Here is a 15,299-nt window from a genome sequence, read left to right on the forward strand (position 1 = left end):
GCACCTGTAGTCCCAGCTACTCGGGAGGCTGAGGCAGGAGAATCACTTGAACCCGAGAGGCAGAGGTTGCTGTGAGCCAAGATCGTGGCACAGTACTCCAGCCTGGAGACAGAGTGAGACTCTGTCTCAAAAAAAAAAAAAAAAAAAAATTAAGGATTAAGATTGTAATTTTTAAAGTAACCACAAAAGAATAGAAGCAACTTAAATACAATTAAAGGAAATACAATTAAAGGAAATACAATAAGGAAGAAAGTGAAGCAAAGCATATAAAAAAGTAAAAAAATATAATGTTATAATGGTTAAAAATAACCAATCCAAAACAGACAAGAAAAGACATAGAAACAGAACAAGCAGAACAAACAGAAAAAAATAAAGATGGTAGATTTAAAATTAATATATATCAACAATTACATTAAATGTAAGTGGACCAAATTATCCAGTAAAACAAACCCCCAAAATACTGCTACACTGGATTTTTAAATTAACTATATGATATATTTAGGAGTTGTATCTAAACCAGAAAGTGAGAGAAAGGTTGGAAATGAAAGGCGAGAAAAGGAGCTTGACTGAAAACATTAACAAAAAGGTGGCTATATTAATAGACTCTAAAGCAAAAAACATGACATCAGAATATACCTCTTAGAGAATATAACCATTCCTTTCTAAATACTTTTTATGCTGACTGGTTATCATAGGTGACAATATATGTTAATCTGTCTGCACCATTTTGTTAAGACAAAAAGCTTTGGTATTTTCTTCTTCACTCTCCAACTATAAAGCTATAATAAACTAATAAATCTTTAAATATTCCTTATCTTTAAAGTTTTTATATAAGTGATTATCGTCATGTTATTTAGTGCAGTGGTTTATTTTCATCCTTTCTTCCTAATCTCCAAGTATTGCCAGGTACTTGAGCTTTTCCAATGTACACGTATCAAAGCCAGCACGAGTCCAGAACCCACTGCCTCTGAGAGCTGATCCGTGGTAATTCTTTTCCCAACATCCTCTTGGTCTCTAGGACTCTAATGACCAAAGGAAAAGAGATTGCTGTTGCTTGGCTACTATGTTGGTAGATATGATTTAAGGCTACAGGTATGTCCAGATTTACACTGTGGAAAGGTCACTCAGGATACAGTGTGGCAAATGGGTTGGAATAGACAAGACAGGCTGTAGAGAGGCCAGTTTTTGATCTACTTATGTTAATGGAGGTGATGGATGGACCAGCGTAGTAACAAAGTGGGAATGAGTCTGTATAGAGTCCAATAAATTTAAATACTATAATTCTTTGGAAATGAATTGTCGTGTTGGGAGATTGGGAGTGTTTAAAGAAGATATCAAGATCTGATTTGAGGAGCAGGATGCATAGCAGTGAGGATAAGTGTCTAGGCAGGGGTAGAAGCAGGTTTTAGTGATCTGTTGAAACACCCACAACAACACACTACTCTTTGGGAGATGCTGGCTTGGGGCTGATCATTGAGGTAGAGGGTAGTACATGATGCTGACAGGGAACTCACTGGTGTGTTGAGTTTTAGCATCTGTGACTCTGAGATGCATATGAGGCCTCTTGTAAATTTTGGGGTTGAGAGTAGAAAGTACAGGTTTGTATTTTAGAAAGAGATTTGGGAATAAATGTAGCTCTGGTTGACACAGACAATATGTGAAGGTTTGTTGGCCAGAACTAGTATGTGTCTTGGGTGTTGGGCAGAGAACAGATAGAGCCAAAGCTCTGCAAGGTCAATGTGAAGGGTGATTTCCTTGTTGGGTTCAAGTTTATGACTCAGCCTGGACCTAGCTTGGCTTCTCAACTAGAGAAGAAGCATGATTCCATGTCATACACAACTCCTGTCTTTGAAAAAGTCATAATGACTCCCAGACCCAACATGTGGGGCAAATATTCCAGATTTTTCTCTTCAGTTTAATCTTTCCAGGGAAAATTGGGGAAAGAAATCTCTCTATTTGAACTTCATCAAAAGACCAATATGTTAATATTTCAGCCATTAATATGTCTTTAAACCATGTTACTCCTTAAAGAGCTATTACACGAAAGTGTATTAACTGAGGAAACTGGGTTCTCCAAACAATGAAACACTGACTGCAAGCATTATTCATCTTTTTATATCATATATTCCTTCAAATATTTTAGACATTTTAGAAAGCAAATAATAGTATTATAATGATTACAAGACTGATCATTACTCTTTTACAAAAAACGGCCACAAATAACTAACTCCATTAGCATTACCTTCTGTCCTTACATTTCCTCTTTCTTCATCTTCTTTTTTTGCCTATGATATTCTGGTATAGCATATTTCCTCTTCTTCTAATTCTAATTCTGATTCTGCTTCTTATTTCTTCCCTAGATTAAAACTTTACTTACCTATGCTGCCAGTTAGTGCTTCCTTCCCAGAGCCACTAAAGCAACAGTTTGAGGTTGAGGTCCTAAATTGAAGATTTAGGATCAGAAACAAGGAACCTGGATGAATTTCTGATGTTTTTCTATAGGAGTCTGTTACGCAGTTGGAAGGAGCCTTTTTCGGAATTAAAGTTTGATCAAATAAGCTATTTTAATATTTATAGTTTTGTCTAGTAAAAGTATTCTATAAAAACCTTGGTTTTGGATGTCTACTGTTAGCTTTTAGTCAATACTGCAAAGAGCTTCTTTTGGAAAAATTTCTGTCTTTTTCAGTATTGTATTTCAATTGTTTCTCCAGGACCACACATAAGAGCCGGATTGGTGGTCCAGTGGTAGAATTCTCACCGCCTGCATAGGAGACCCTGGTTTAATTCCTGGCCAATGCAACAAGTTTTGTGCTTCACTTCTCTATATTCTTTATACTTCTGCCCTGCACAGGCTATCCCATGTTTAAGGGCCTTGGTTGTGGAGGCTTTTGACTTATGACAATGGTAACCCAAGTGATGGCCAATGCCTGAAGCATAAGATATTCAGGAAATGATCTAATGATCTAGGGACCTTGCAGTTAGAGTCAAGAGCCATTCCTGTAATCCCAGCACTTTGGCAGGTCAAGGCAGGTGGATCACCTGAGGTCAGGAGTTCGAGACCAGCCTGGCCAACATGGTGAAACCCAGTCTCTACTAAAAATACAAAAATTTGCCAGGCATGGTGGCACACACCTGGAGCTACTTAGCATAGTCTATCTTTGAAAGTGGCAAGTGTTTCTGGTAGTTTGATGCAGTTTTGAATATTGGTATGTAAAACTTTTGTTACTTTCATCTATTCTCCATGTAGATCCCTAGAATCCCAAAGAACCATCACGTCCCTGATTCGCATGCTAGACCTTGGGCTAACCACTGGGTCACGCCTCACTATGGAGCAAGGAACAAGAAGTGAAGTCCCCTGAAGGAGAGAAGCTGTGGGGAGGAGCAGTCACCTTGGTGGTGTCAGGTGTCGGCAGTCCAAGAAAAGGGGAGGCATGTGGGGAGGAATCCGTGTGGAGATGAGGGGAGCAGTGGAGACGTGGCTTTGGGCAGAGGTGGCGAGTGGACCCTCAGGCCTGTACCCTGGACACCATGAACAGAATTAGTTAACATTGTCACCCACCATGGCCTTTGTGTGTTCCTTGAGCCCATTTGCTTTCCCAAAGGGATTCCTAGCAATGTGTGTCAACAGGTGTTGGCCTGATTTTTTTTTTATTTTTATTTTTTGAGACTGGGCAGTGCAGCAGTGGCTTGGTCTTGACTCACTGCAACTTCCGCCTCTTGGGTTCAAGTCCTTACCTGGCAATACTGTGTTGAAGCCATTGAAACTGTCCCTATAAACTTTATAAAATTAATCAGGGAAGAAGGGAAGGGGAGAAACAAAAATAAACAAGCTTGCAGCAATTTTGCATTACTCTTGAGAGCAGCCTGCTCTTGGACCTGCTTCCTCACAGTTGTTTGGTGCTCTTTGTGCTAGAATCAGGCAGGCCCTAGATTATAGTTCTCCTGAACTGTTCTATACATAACAACCTGAACATTATGAAATGTTAAGTTTCCCGTTAGAGATATTCTTTCAGATCCTGTGTACCAGTGAAACTACTGATGTCAGCTGGTCTGAAGGACCCCACTGAGGAACTGACTCAGTATGCAGTTTCCAAATCCTAATGATTTCATCCCCCTTCCCCTGCCCAATCAACAACCTTAATTTTCCAACCCCTCACCCTCCACAATCCCCTTAAAAACCCTAACGCAGAAGTTCTTGAGGAGATGGATTTGAGGGTCTACTCATATCTCTCCCCTTGGCTGCCCTGTGATCATTAAATTCTTTGTTGCAAACTGCTGTCTTAGTGTATTGGTCTATTACTGCACAGTGGGCATATGAACCTACTGCTCTTATAACACCAGAGTTGTTTTCTACTTTGTTTTAACTATTCTGTGAATCTCTGTATTTGTTGAATAAAATTGTAATGCGATATATAATGTTTTGTTTTTTTTTGTTGTTTTGTTTTGTTTTTTAGCATTTTTTTCTCTAAAGGAGAATCAGGCTTTCAGGTGAACAATCTAGGAGACTTGATTTACAAAAATGAAAATGACATTACTTATGTGATGAGGCACATTGAAAGAGCCCATAAAGTGGCAGCAAAAATTAAACCAGGATGATCAACTTCAAGACAATATCCTAGTAAAATTATTAGATTTTAAAGATAAAACATACTCAGGTCTCCAGGCATCACTGTGGAACAAGTTACAAAAGCAACTGAATTAGATGGGCACTAACAAACAAGGCAAGGTAACAGTGAAGCAGCATTTTCAAAAAACTTATATATAGAAAGTGCAGTGTGGCTGGGCCACCCCAGCCCCCAGCAGTGGGGTAGGATGGCACTAAAGTGGATCCAGAAGGAATTAACCAACTTGCAGACGAATCCTCCTGCCCAGTGCTCCATGGGGCCTCTGGGTGATAATTAATGACAGTCTTTGCCAAGGAGGTGTTTTCTTCCTGACCATCCACTTTCCTACGGATTGCCTGTTCAAGCCCCCAAAGGTTGCTTTCACAACCAAAATTTATCACCCCAATATCAATAGCAATGGCGGCATCTGCTTTGACATCCTATGGTCTCAGTGGTCTCCAGCATTGACTGTCAAAAGTTCTCTTGTCCATCTGCTCACTGCCCTGCATCCCCAACCTCAATGATCCTCTGGTGCTAGAGATACCCCACACCTACAAGGCCGACAGAGAGAACTACAACAGACTAGCAAGACAGTGGACAGAAAAATATGCTATGTAAGTGGCTAGGTGATTTTACGGGAGACATTGTCTCCCTTGAATTCAAGGTCTTCCCTTGAAATTCTGGGCTGTGGGCTGGGCCATTCAAAGTGTCATCTGTTCTTCAAACAAATTGATATAGGAGTTAAAAAGAAATTATTTAGGCATTAGGGTAAGGAAGTCCTTGGTAAGGTTCCCTTTTAATGAAAAGCAGCCCCCAAATAATTTCTTTTGTAACAAAAAGCAGCCTGTAAAATGGAGCTGCAGACATAGATAAGCAAGCTGGAAGCTTGCACAGGTGACTGCTGGTGGCTGTGCCAATAGGACAAGGCTACCTGGGGGGTAGGCATGTTCAACATGGTGGCTCCATCTTCCCTTTTCCTTTCTAACCACGTGTACAGTAAGGAGCAGACAACATGGCGCGAGTAAAGTAGAAAACCCATTTGCATAAGAAGAAGATTAGGGTTGGGTGGCCAGCTTCTTCCAGCGCTATGTAAATGTCACACCTGGTCCAACCAATCTTTGGGCCCTATGTGAATCAGACACTGCCTCCTCAAGCCAGCCTATAAAACCCTGTGCACTTCACCACAAAACCAGAAGTTCCACTCTGGCAACCCTCTCTCTCTCAGGAGAGAGAGCTATTTTCCTTTCTCTTTCTTTTGCCTAGTAAACCTCCACTCCTAAACCCACTTCTTGTGTGTCCACATCCTCAGTTCCCTTGGTGTGAGGCAACAAACCTTGGGTATTTACCCCAGACAACTATGCCACTTCAAAATGTTGGTCACCCTCTCTCTCCAGCTGCAGCATGTTGGTGCCATTCTCAACAATTGTGGCTTTGACAATGCCACATCTTTGATGCCAAATCAGCAGCCATAGTTGTTATGATCTGCAGCCTTCCCGGTTACACTGGAATCTCTCTCTCTGCCCCAGTTTATCTGTTGGTCTTTTGGGGAGCTAGGCCCTGCACCTCTCTCCTACCCAGCCTCAAATGGTGCCACTGCTCACAAAAGTACCACACCAGGTCTTCAGCCAGGCCCCTCACCACATAACCATTGCGTTTTAGAACTCAGTGCCATCCTGGGTAACCAGGGCTGAGCAGGGTTTCCTCACACCCTGTCTGCTGCACAACCACAGCATGAGGAGGCTCAGCTCATGCTAGAGGGAATTGGGAACAGTGTCAATGGGAAGTGAAGGCCTTGCCCTGAGGCTTCCATCAGTCTTATTCTCCATTTGCCACATGCTGGCATTTCTCCCCTCAAACCAAGAAGCAGCAAGTGGAAAATGTTAAGATATAAAGTACATAACACCCCATAAGATATGACTATGTTTTTAGAAGCAAGAGGAAAATTATGAAACCTCTAGAGGTTTGGGTTATGTTTATCCATATGATGAGGATTTTCGCCACCCCTGCTCCTCCCACTAGGAGCCTACACTAAGTTCAAGTGTGAGCCATTCACAGACCAGAACACAAGGAGGGAGAGAGACTCCTTGGGTGGATCATGAGATCAGGAGATTGAGACCATCCTGGCTAACATGGTGAAACCCCGTCTCTACTAAAAATACAAAAAATTAGCCAGGCGTGGTGGCGGGTGCCTGTAGTCCCAGCTACTCCGGAGGCTGAGGCAGGAGAATGGCGTGAACCTGGGAGGTGGAGCTTGCAGTGAGCCGAGATAGTGCCACTGCACTCCAGCCTGGGTGACAGAGTGAGACTCCATCTCAAAAAATAAAATAAAATAAAATAAAATAAAATGCAATTTACTCATTAAAAAGAAGAAAGTGCAAATTAAGGATATTATATCCAATGAAACTCTCTTCAAGGTACAAGGTACAAGGGAATGGCTTTGCTTAAACTTTACATAGGTAAGGCTCAACCATACTATGACTCAAACCTTGACCAAATGCCCTCCTGGACCATGGTAAGGGAAGTAGTCTTGTGAGGCATTATCATAAGACTATTTCTTACTCCTCTCTTTTGGGGGCCTCCTTGTCTTGCAGCAGGCTACCAGCAGGCAGTTTCTCACCTGTTTCTGGTAAGCCATGGAAATTTCCATCTTGCCCCGATCCCCTCAATGGTACAGCTACAGACTGTAACTGCCTAGCTGCAATATAAAATTGGCCCCTTCTTGACAGAGCAACCCACCACTTGGGTTGTCATCTAGTAACTCCAGTTTGGTGTCATGCTGTGGAATTATGGATGTGGGGAGCTGACAACATACTAATCTTTCTTATGCATAGATATCCCCTATTACTTATGCTGTGTGCGTAAGTCCAAGTGTGAGCCATTCACAGATTTGATGCCCAACATGGGACCAGTAAGGTCACAATGCCTTCTAGGAGAAAAAACAGAAAGAACCACATGGGGCCAGGTTAGGGGGCTTGAGAAGGGCCTCCAGGATCTGGTAGCAGATGTTCTCTCCCACGTAGTAGGTGTGAGAGGAGAGTAACAGTCCTCCTATTGTTCTATGTGTTAGTGAATATTTGGAGGCTGAGCATTGACAGGGAAGACTGAAACCAGCCACCCAAATGGCATTTTTTGTTGTTTAAAGTTCATTGAAACTGAATGGACAGGCTGGGCATGGTGGCTCATGCCTGTAATCCTAGCACTTTGGGAGGCTGAGGCAGGTGGATAACCTGAGGTCAGGGGTTCGAGACCAGCTTGGCCAACATGGTTAAACCTCATCTCTACTAAAAATAGAAAAAATAGCCAGGCATGGTGGCAGGAGCCTGTAATCTCAGCTACTCGGGAGGCTGAGGCAGGAGAATTGCTTGAACCCAGGAGGTGGAGGTTATAGTGAGCTGAGATCATGCCACTGCACTCCAGCCTGGGCAACTCCGTTTCAAAAAAAGGAAAAAAAAAAAAAACCCAAAAAACTGAATGGACAGCCTCTTAAAACCAAAAGCAGTTGCAGAGTTGTGCTTCCTGTTGTGTGCCTGCTCTCTTTGTGCTCCTAATTCTTCTCTTCCCCTCAACCTGACTCAGGTACTTTAAGGAAAGAAGTCTCTCTACTGCTTCTTGATGGCTGGTCACATCTCCCTGCACTCCTTGAACTCTCAGTCAAGGAGGTAAGATATTCTCCTGGCAGGTGCTGCTGTAACTAAAGTGCATGTGTTAAACTTCTTGATATGTGTTCCTGTAGAGTGTGAATTCAACTGACAGAGTTTGGGTAAAACTTGTAGTAAAGGGGCAAAAAAAGTTAAAGTTATGAGTGAAGCCTCTGAGCCAATTCAGTGTATAGTTGTGAAAATGTGTCACTGAGATTGATGATTTACATGCTTATACAATGAATGGTCTTAAATTGTTAGAGGAGATTCTTCTGTTCAGAGTACCATCATGAGTAAAAAAAGGGCTAATGGGGCAAAAATCCCTTAACATTTGTCACCAATGAATGGGTCAGAATTTAGCCTGAGTGCCTGTAGCCTCTGATGTCTAAGTTTTACCATATAAATAATGTTCTGTTGGTTGGCAAGTCAAAAATTTAAAACTCAACTACTCTGACTGCAGTGTTATCACATCTCTGCTAGTAGGGGTGACTGATAAACACCATCCCACCCCCGCCAAAATCAATAGCTTGCTTGCCAAGTAAAGTTTCTTGGGACTATGCCAATGAATTCACAATGTTCAATTCCTCTGGCAGCCAAAAGGAAGACAAAGAACTAAAAACTCCTGCCTCTCACAAAGTAAAAGACTTGATTTCTGATACAGAAGCCACCATTGCATGCCAGATTTGTCACTCCTGCCAAAGTTTGGCCTGTTTGTTTTGGAGAAAATATTGTTGCTTCACTGCTTTCTGGCTTCCATACGTTTTGATAAGAAACCTATGTTATGGTTAAAATTACAAAATTACAGAAATAATACTGAATAATAGTCTTCATTTCCTTTAACCTGAACTCTCCAAAATAAACAATACTTAAAATTTGTTGTATATAATTTCAAAAATGGTGGAATCAGAGTACTAACTGATAGTGTCTGGCCAGAGGACCAGAATTCCCAAACCTCATTCTGCCAATAACCTAGGTTCTCTGGTGGATGTGGGGATTACTGTAAAAGATATATACATAGATAAAACTGACAAGGTATAGATAATCACAATTTACGGCAGGGCTTGTGCCACAGTGGAGGGAATTCCAGTAAACTGTATCAGAGGATAAGGCTCAGTTCAAGACCTTAGGGTTTTTTCTTCTGTCTAAGCGTAAAGTAACCTTTATCAAACTTCTCCAAATGAATCTGATGGCTGCAAGTTCTCTGAGAAGAGAGAACCAGAAAGAAGTCACATGGAGTGGGAATTCAAGGTTAGAAGCTCCCCTTAACACCAGCCAAGTTACCAGTTTTGATGCTCTGGTAGAAAAGGGACAGTAATAGCCACACCCCTTTGTACAATATACTAAGTCCCCATATAGTAACAAACAAGCTCAGTACTTGTCCTGGTATGTAAAGAATAAGAAGAGAAAACCTAACCTGAGTCTAGGTTTCCTCCTTTGTTTATTAAGGATTGGGGGAGAAAGACAGCAGAGAATTTGTCTTTTTTACACAATTACTTCATCCCAATTTTCTGATGTCACTCCAACTAATGCTAAGGGAGAAGTTTATTAGGCAAGTCCTTCAGAAGGCTATTTTCTTCCCATTTTCACTCCTTTCGTGTATCATATTGGGCCAGGAAATAGACAATTTAGTGGGCCAAGGAAATGCCATTTTAATATTACAGCATAGATATCTGAAGTATACAACACCATGCCATAAATTCAGCTATCTTATCCCTACACTATCTAAGAGGTTACCAACACTGTCCCATTATATTTAATTTACCTTTTGAAATTATATATGGTTATATATACATATATATGCACACACGTATACATGTGTATATGTATATACACATGTATACATGTGTGTGTATATGTAGTAATATGTATTACTACATATACACATGTATACATGTGTGTGTATATGTAGTAATATGTATTACTACATAGTTGAATGTAATTCATCAGGTAGTGTTTTACAGTGGGCAACATATTGACAGCACAAGCCAACTAAATCAAAAGTGAATAATATAAGATGTGAAACATTATTTATTATAATTTATTATGAAATTATTATTAAATTTTTCTGAGACAAAGATTTATAGGGAAATCGATGATCCAATAAAGAGACTTTCCTCCACTAGTGTCTTTGTCAAAATAAAGTGGCCATCAAAATGAAAATTAAATTATGAAAATTTAAATCAAATTTAAATTTCATCAAAATAAAAATTAAATTATTAAATTATGAACACAAGCCCTCTCTGGTTTTGAAAAATCTGCTTTGGTTTAAACCAGCCTTAGGTCTTCAGGCGCCATTGCCTTTATTACTGGTGCCTATTTACTCTGCCAACACTTCCAAAGATGGGTTTTGGGACCCTTCTGTGCACCAGGTGTCCCAAGGGCCTAAAGTCTCAAGCATACCCATGAGACCATCCAAGGAACCACATTCACAAAATTTAGACCCAGTGAGAACACTGTGAGCAAAACGTCCAGGCTTACATTTTTATTACATTTATTAATTATTTTTCTATTGTGTCCAATCTTAACTGGAAGAAAAGGGTAGGTGCCAAAACAGGAAAGAACAGAGAGACTATTGAATTCAAGTTTGCTGAAATTCTAGGCAGTTCTTCCAGCTTTGCCATCTCTTGCGGATTTATAGTCTAAGGGGAAATTGACTATGAAGAAATCCTTTGATGATAAATAAGCTTAAAATTATCTCTAAAAGACTGATAATTTCTAGCATTGGTTTTAAATTCTGGGGAAAAGACGCAGTCTCACACACTTTGGGGAATGTAATTGGTGCTTATACGTTGTAGTGCTGTATACATCGGAATCTTAAATTCACAATAAATTTCACCTAGCAGTTCCACTATTTGGAATTTATCCTAGATAAATAGCTTAAATTTTAGGATCGACATTAATTCCATTTCTCCAGCAGTCTTGAAATAATTGAGCCACAGCGGTGGTAGATGGCAAACACAGGAAAGAATACCTCACAGTGAGGCCGAGACCCAGTCCCCTGATCTGGAATCAACCAGTCCCGGCGGTGAGAGCGCCAAACTTTAGCCACTAGACTACCAGGGAACCACAAAGCACATACTTTTTTTTTTTCCTCCTTCAATTGCTTCAGCAGAAATTACGCTGACATTGACCTCTAGAAAGCTCCATCTACCCTTCCTGGTACCACCCGCCCATCCAAGGAATAGTCCCAAAAGACTGTCCTCTCCCTGCTTTCTCCAAGTTGCGAGCCCACACGCGACGTGCAGAGCTCTCTCCTTTCCTTCCAGCCAGTGGCGCTCCTCGAACACCTGCCAGGTTTACAAGTCCCGGAGCGAGTTGCAGCGTCCCGGCCGCACCTCACTACCGACCTAAAGATGCGCCTTTGCTAGGCGGCACCGCGTGGAGAGACTGTCGCTGGTCGGCGGGGCCAGAGCGCACCAGGTTTCCGGGAGGAGGCTGGAGCGGGGAGGCGCCCGGGGTGAGACCGTGGCACCCTCAACATCATAAAGGACTCAGATTCCTGCATTCCCGACATCATAAACGACTCAGACGGATGCGGAAACCGAGACGGCCTGGATGGAAAACTCTTTCAAGGAAGACCCCAGGGCCCTGAACGGAATTCCGGATATTTTCTCTACAACGTACTACACCTGCCTTTTCCCAGGTTAGTTAATGGCAACTCCACCCTCCACACGTTCAGGCCAAAAACTCGACGCAGGTCTTTCTCTCATGACCCACATCCGATTAGTTAGGAAATCATGTTCTTTTTTTGGTTGATTTTTTCATCTTTCTTCCCTCCCTCCATCCTTTCCTCCTTTCCTTCCTTCTTTCCTTCCTTCTTCCTTTTTTCCTAAGTAAGCTAACACAGGATTATGTTTCTTTTTTGGTTAATTGCAGACTTTGATCCACACAACTATTCTCTTTCTTGGTCTGAATTTTTGCAAACGACAAGCAAGGCATAGAGATCGCTTCAACTCGCTACCCGCGGCTCGCCCAGACGTTAGGGTTTTAGGCCGCCGTTAGACTTTGGCCCTGCAGGTCAAAATCAGCTACTCTAGGCCTGTCTTCTCGGAGGCCAGTAGCAGTACCTGGTCCTCTCCGCGCGGCTTCTCCCGCCGGGTACGCAACCCTGCACCCCTTTCCTGTGACCTGCAGCGAAGCTCGGCGGCAGACCGGGTATTCAACTGGCCAGGAGTTCTCGAGGCGCAGGTGCGGGTGTGCAGGGACGCGCGCGGTGAGTTTGCAGTTCCTGCCGGCTCCAGCAACATCCCGGGTCAGTCCGAACTCCGAAGGCGCCAAGGCAGGGAGGGACCGGTAGGTGAAGGGCAGCCGCCCTCTTGCGCCCTGTTTCAGTCCTCCAGTCGCTGTTGAATGGAGTTTCCGTCTCCAGTCTCAGCCAAAGCAGGCAAGGCGGACAACCTCGGCCTGGCAACCAGTGAGTATGCAGTCCCTTCTCCACCCCGTTGGGCACTTGAACTTGTGCCGTCGGATTGTTTCTCCCCAAGCTTTCTGTGAATTCCAAGAATGCAACTGATAACTATTTAAAAACTGCCCTTAACTTGAAGAAAGAATACTTTAAAGTCTTAGCAAAGGAAATGTTCTAGATGGGTTTTAAGTCGAGGACTTTCAAGGATGGGAGGAACACGAAAATCACTACACCAGGGAACACAAATACTGTTGAGAATGTATCACACACACCAACTACACACTTGAAGCAGGTAGGTTGTACGCTTAGGTTGGGCTCATCCTATTTTAAGTGTACTGTTGGTGGAACTTAACCTGAGTCTAGGATGAATATTTTAATTTTAAGTTTTTAATTTAAATACACATTCCAAAGGATATACAGAAAGCATATAAAACCCACCTTATATCATTTTAACAAAAACAGCAAAAGAGATAATATGTAAATGACAGCCTCATAAAATGGTCTTTAAGTACTGGTTGTTTCCACTAAAGTTTTTCTTCCTACAAAGAACAGAAATTGCAAACCAAACATTGTACTTCACGCTACTAAGTAACAGAAAAAAAAGAAATTCTTTGGCAAAAAAAACAAAACAAAACAAAACAAAAAAAACTACCTTGAAAATGAACTTTTTTTCAAAGAAAATCTAAATTCATTGCTGAATGTTGCAGACATTTTACCTCTAGATCAGCTCTTAAGGTAACTAGAGATTTATTTTCTCCAGAGGGTACAATAGAGGATCTTTGGCTAAGGGGTCAACCATTATTTATGAGAGCATGTGTCCTCTAGTGAAATGAGAGAGATTAAGTGACAGCATGTCTTGATTTTCATGGTGGCACCATAGGATGTACACATTTCAGGTTTATTGAGCTGTCAAACCTAGAGGACTTACTATTAAGCTGTTTATTACTATAAACAAAACAGTGTGAATGTGGCAAAAGGATACACATATTGATAAATGAAACTGAAGTGAGACACCTAAAACAGATCCTTGTTATATGGTCAATTGATTTTTTTTTTTCAAAAAAGGTACTAAAGCAATACAATGGGGAAGAAGTGTCATTTCAGTGAGTAGTGCTGGACCAACTAGATATCTACTAGTGAGGAAAAAAATCTCAATCCCTACCTCACAACATACACAAAAGCTAATTTGAGTTGGATCACAGAACAAACCATACAAACTATGAAGTTTTAGAAGAAAATGCATGAAAATGTCTTTAAGACTTGGCAGAAAGCAAATATTTTCTAAATATTACACAGATAAATAAATAAAACAGAAAAATTATAAATTAGGCTTTGTTGATATGAAATATGTCTTTTCATCCAAAGACACCATTAAGTAACTGAAAAGGCAAGCCATGGATGAGGAGAAAATATTCACAACACATATTTGACCAAGAACCTGTATCCAGAGTATACAATTAGCTCCTACAATTCAGTATTAGAAATGGAAACACCCATTTTTAAAAATGGGCAAAAGCTTAAACAGACATTTCAGAGAGGAAAATATACTAGTGGCCAGTCAGTTCATAAAAGAGTGCTCAATATCATTAGTTGTGAGAGAAATAGACTTAAACAAAATTGAGATACCACTCCGCCATTTTAGCATGGCAAAATTATAAAGTCAGAAAACACCGAATCTTGGTGAAGATGTGGAACACCCAGAACTCATACATTTTTAGAGGGAATGTAAAATGTTATAATCACTTTGGTTTGACAGTCTCCTATACATTTAAACATAAACATTTTTTTTCCTAGCAATTCTTCACCTATTCTTCCAAGAGACTTTAAAACGCATGTACACACACACACACACACACACACACACAAATTATAACAAGAACGTTCATAGCAGTTTTATTCGCATACCCAAAACTACAAACAATCTAAGTGTCTATTATCAGGACACTGGTAAATAAACTGTGGTATATTCGTTCAATGGAATACTACTCAGCAATAAAAAGGAATGAACATCTGATATACTCAACAGTGTGAATAAAACTCAGAGACTTTATGCAGAAAGAAAGAACTGGACATAACAGTAGGCATACTCCATGAGTCCATCTACTGGAATTCTTAGAAGAAAAACTAATTTAAGATGCAAAACATCAGCATAGTTGCTTTCAAAAATAATGCAGAGGAAAATGACAATGAGGAAGATCATTCTGATTGATTACTAATTAATCGTCAACCATATCCAGACACAGCTAACAATGGCAAAATGAAATAGACTACTTTTTTCTTTTCTTTTTTTTTCTTTCTTTTTTTTTTGAGATGGAGTCTTGCTCTGTTGCCCAGGCTGGAGTGCAGTGGTGTGATCTCAGCTCACTGCAACCTCTGCCTCCCAGGTTCAAGCAATTCTCCTGCCTCAGCTTCCTGAGTAGCTGAGATTACAGGTGCCTGTCAGCATGCCCAGCTAATTTTGGTATTTTTAGTAGAGATGGGGTTTCACCATGTTGGTCAGGCTCATCTTGAACTCCTGACTTCAAGTGATCTGCCTGCCTCGGCCTCCCAAAGTGCTGGGATTATAGGCATGAGCCACCACGCCTGGCCTAAGACTACTCTTATTAGCCCCATTTTACAGAAGAAAGATTGAGGCACATAAAGTTTAAGTTA

At 41.2% G+C, this 15,299-nt stretch overlaps 2 protein-coding genes and 1 pseudogene across 6 annotated transcripts in view; all 3 read left to right on the forward strand.

Moving 5' to 3' along the window:
• Positions 1-3,850, forward strand: part of LOC100984497 (histone H2B type 2-F) — a 56,567-nt gene extending 52,717 nt beyond the window's left edge. Inside the window, exon 2 of the mRNA XM_034934254.3 lies at positions 3,248-3,850. Coding sequence (XP_034790145.1) covers positions 3,248-3,359 — 112 coding nt within the window. The 3' untranslated portion in view covers positions 3,360-3,850. The remainder of the gene's footprint in view (positions 1-3,247) is intronic.
• A 902-nt stretch (positions 3,851-4,752) lies between these two features.
• LOC100987278 (ubiquitin-conjugating enzyme E2 D4-like) lies at positions 4,753-5,222 on the forward strand (annotated as a pseudogene).
• Positions 5,223-10,481: 5,259 nt separating this feature from the next.
• Positions 10,482-15,299, forward strand: part of LOC106635276 (neuroblastoma breakpoint family member 6-like protein) — a 29,231-nt gene continuing 24,413 nt past the window's right edge. For 2 of the 5 annotated variants that reach the window (XM_055114090.2, XM_055114096.2), the window contains exon 1: positions 10,491-11,885. The gene's annotated coding sequence lies outside the window, so the exon portion shown is untranslated. Of the gene's footprint in view, positions 11,886-12,376; positions 12,657-15,299 lie in introns of all 5 variants that reach the window. The other 3 variants (XM_055114101.2, XM_055114103.2, XM_034934235.3) reach the window with 3 other exon arrangements.

The sequence above is a fragment of the Pan paniscus genome, chromosome 1 (assembly GCF_029289425.2).
Source record: "Pan paniscus chromosome 1, NHGRI_mPanPan1-v2.0_pri, whole genome shotgun sequence".
In the NCBI taxonomy this organism is placed as follows: Eukaryota; Metazoa; Chordata; class Mammalia; order Primates; family Hominidae; genus Pan; species Pan paniscus.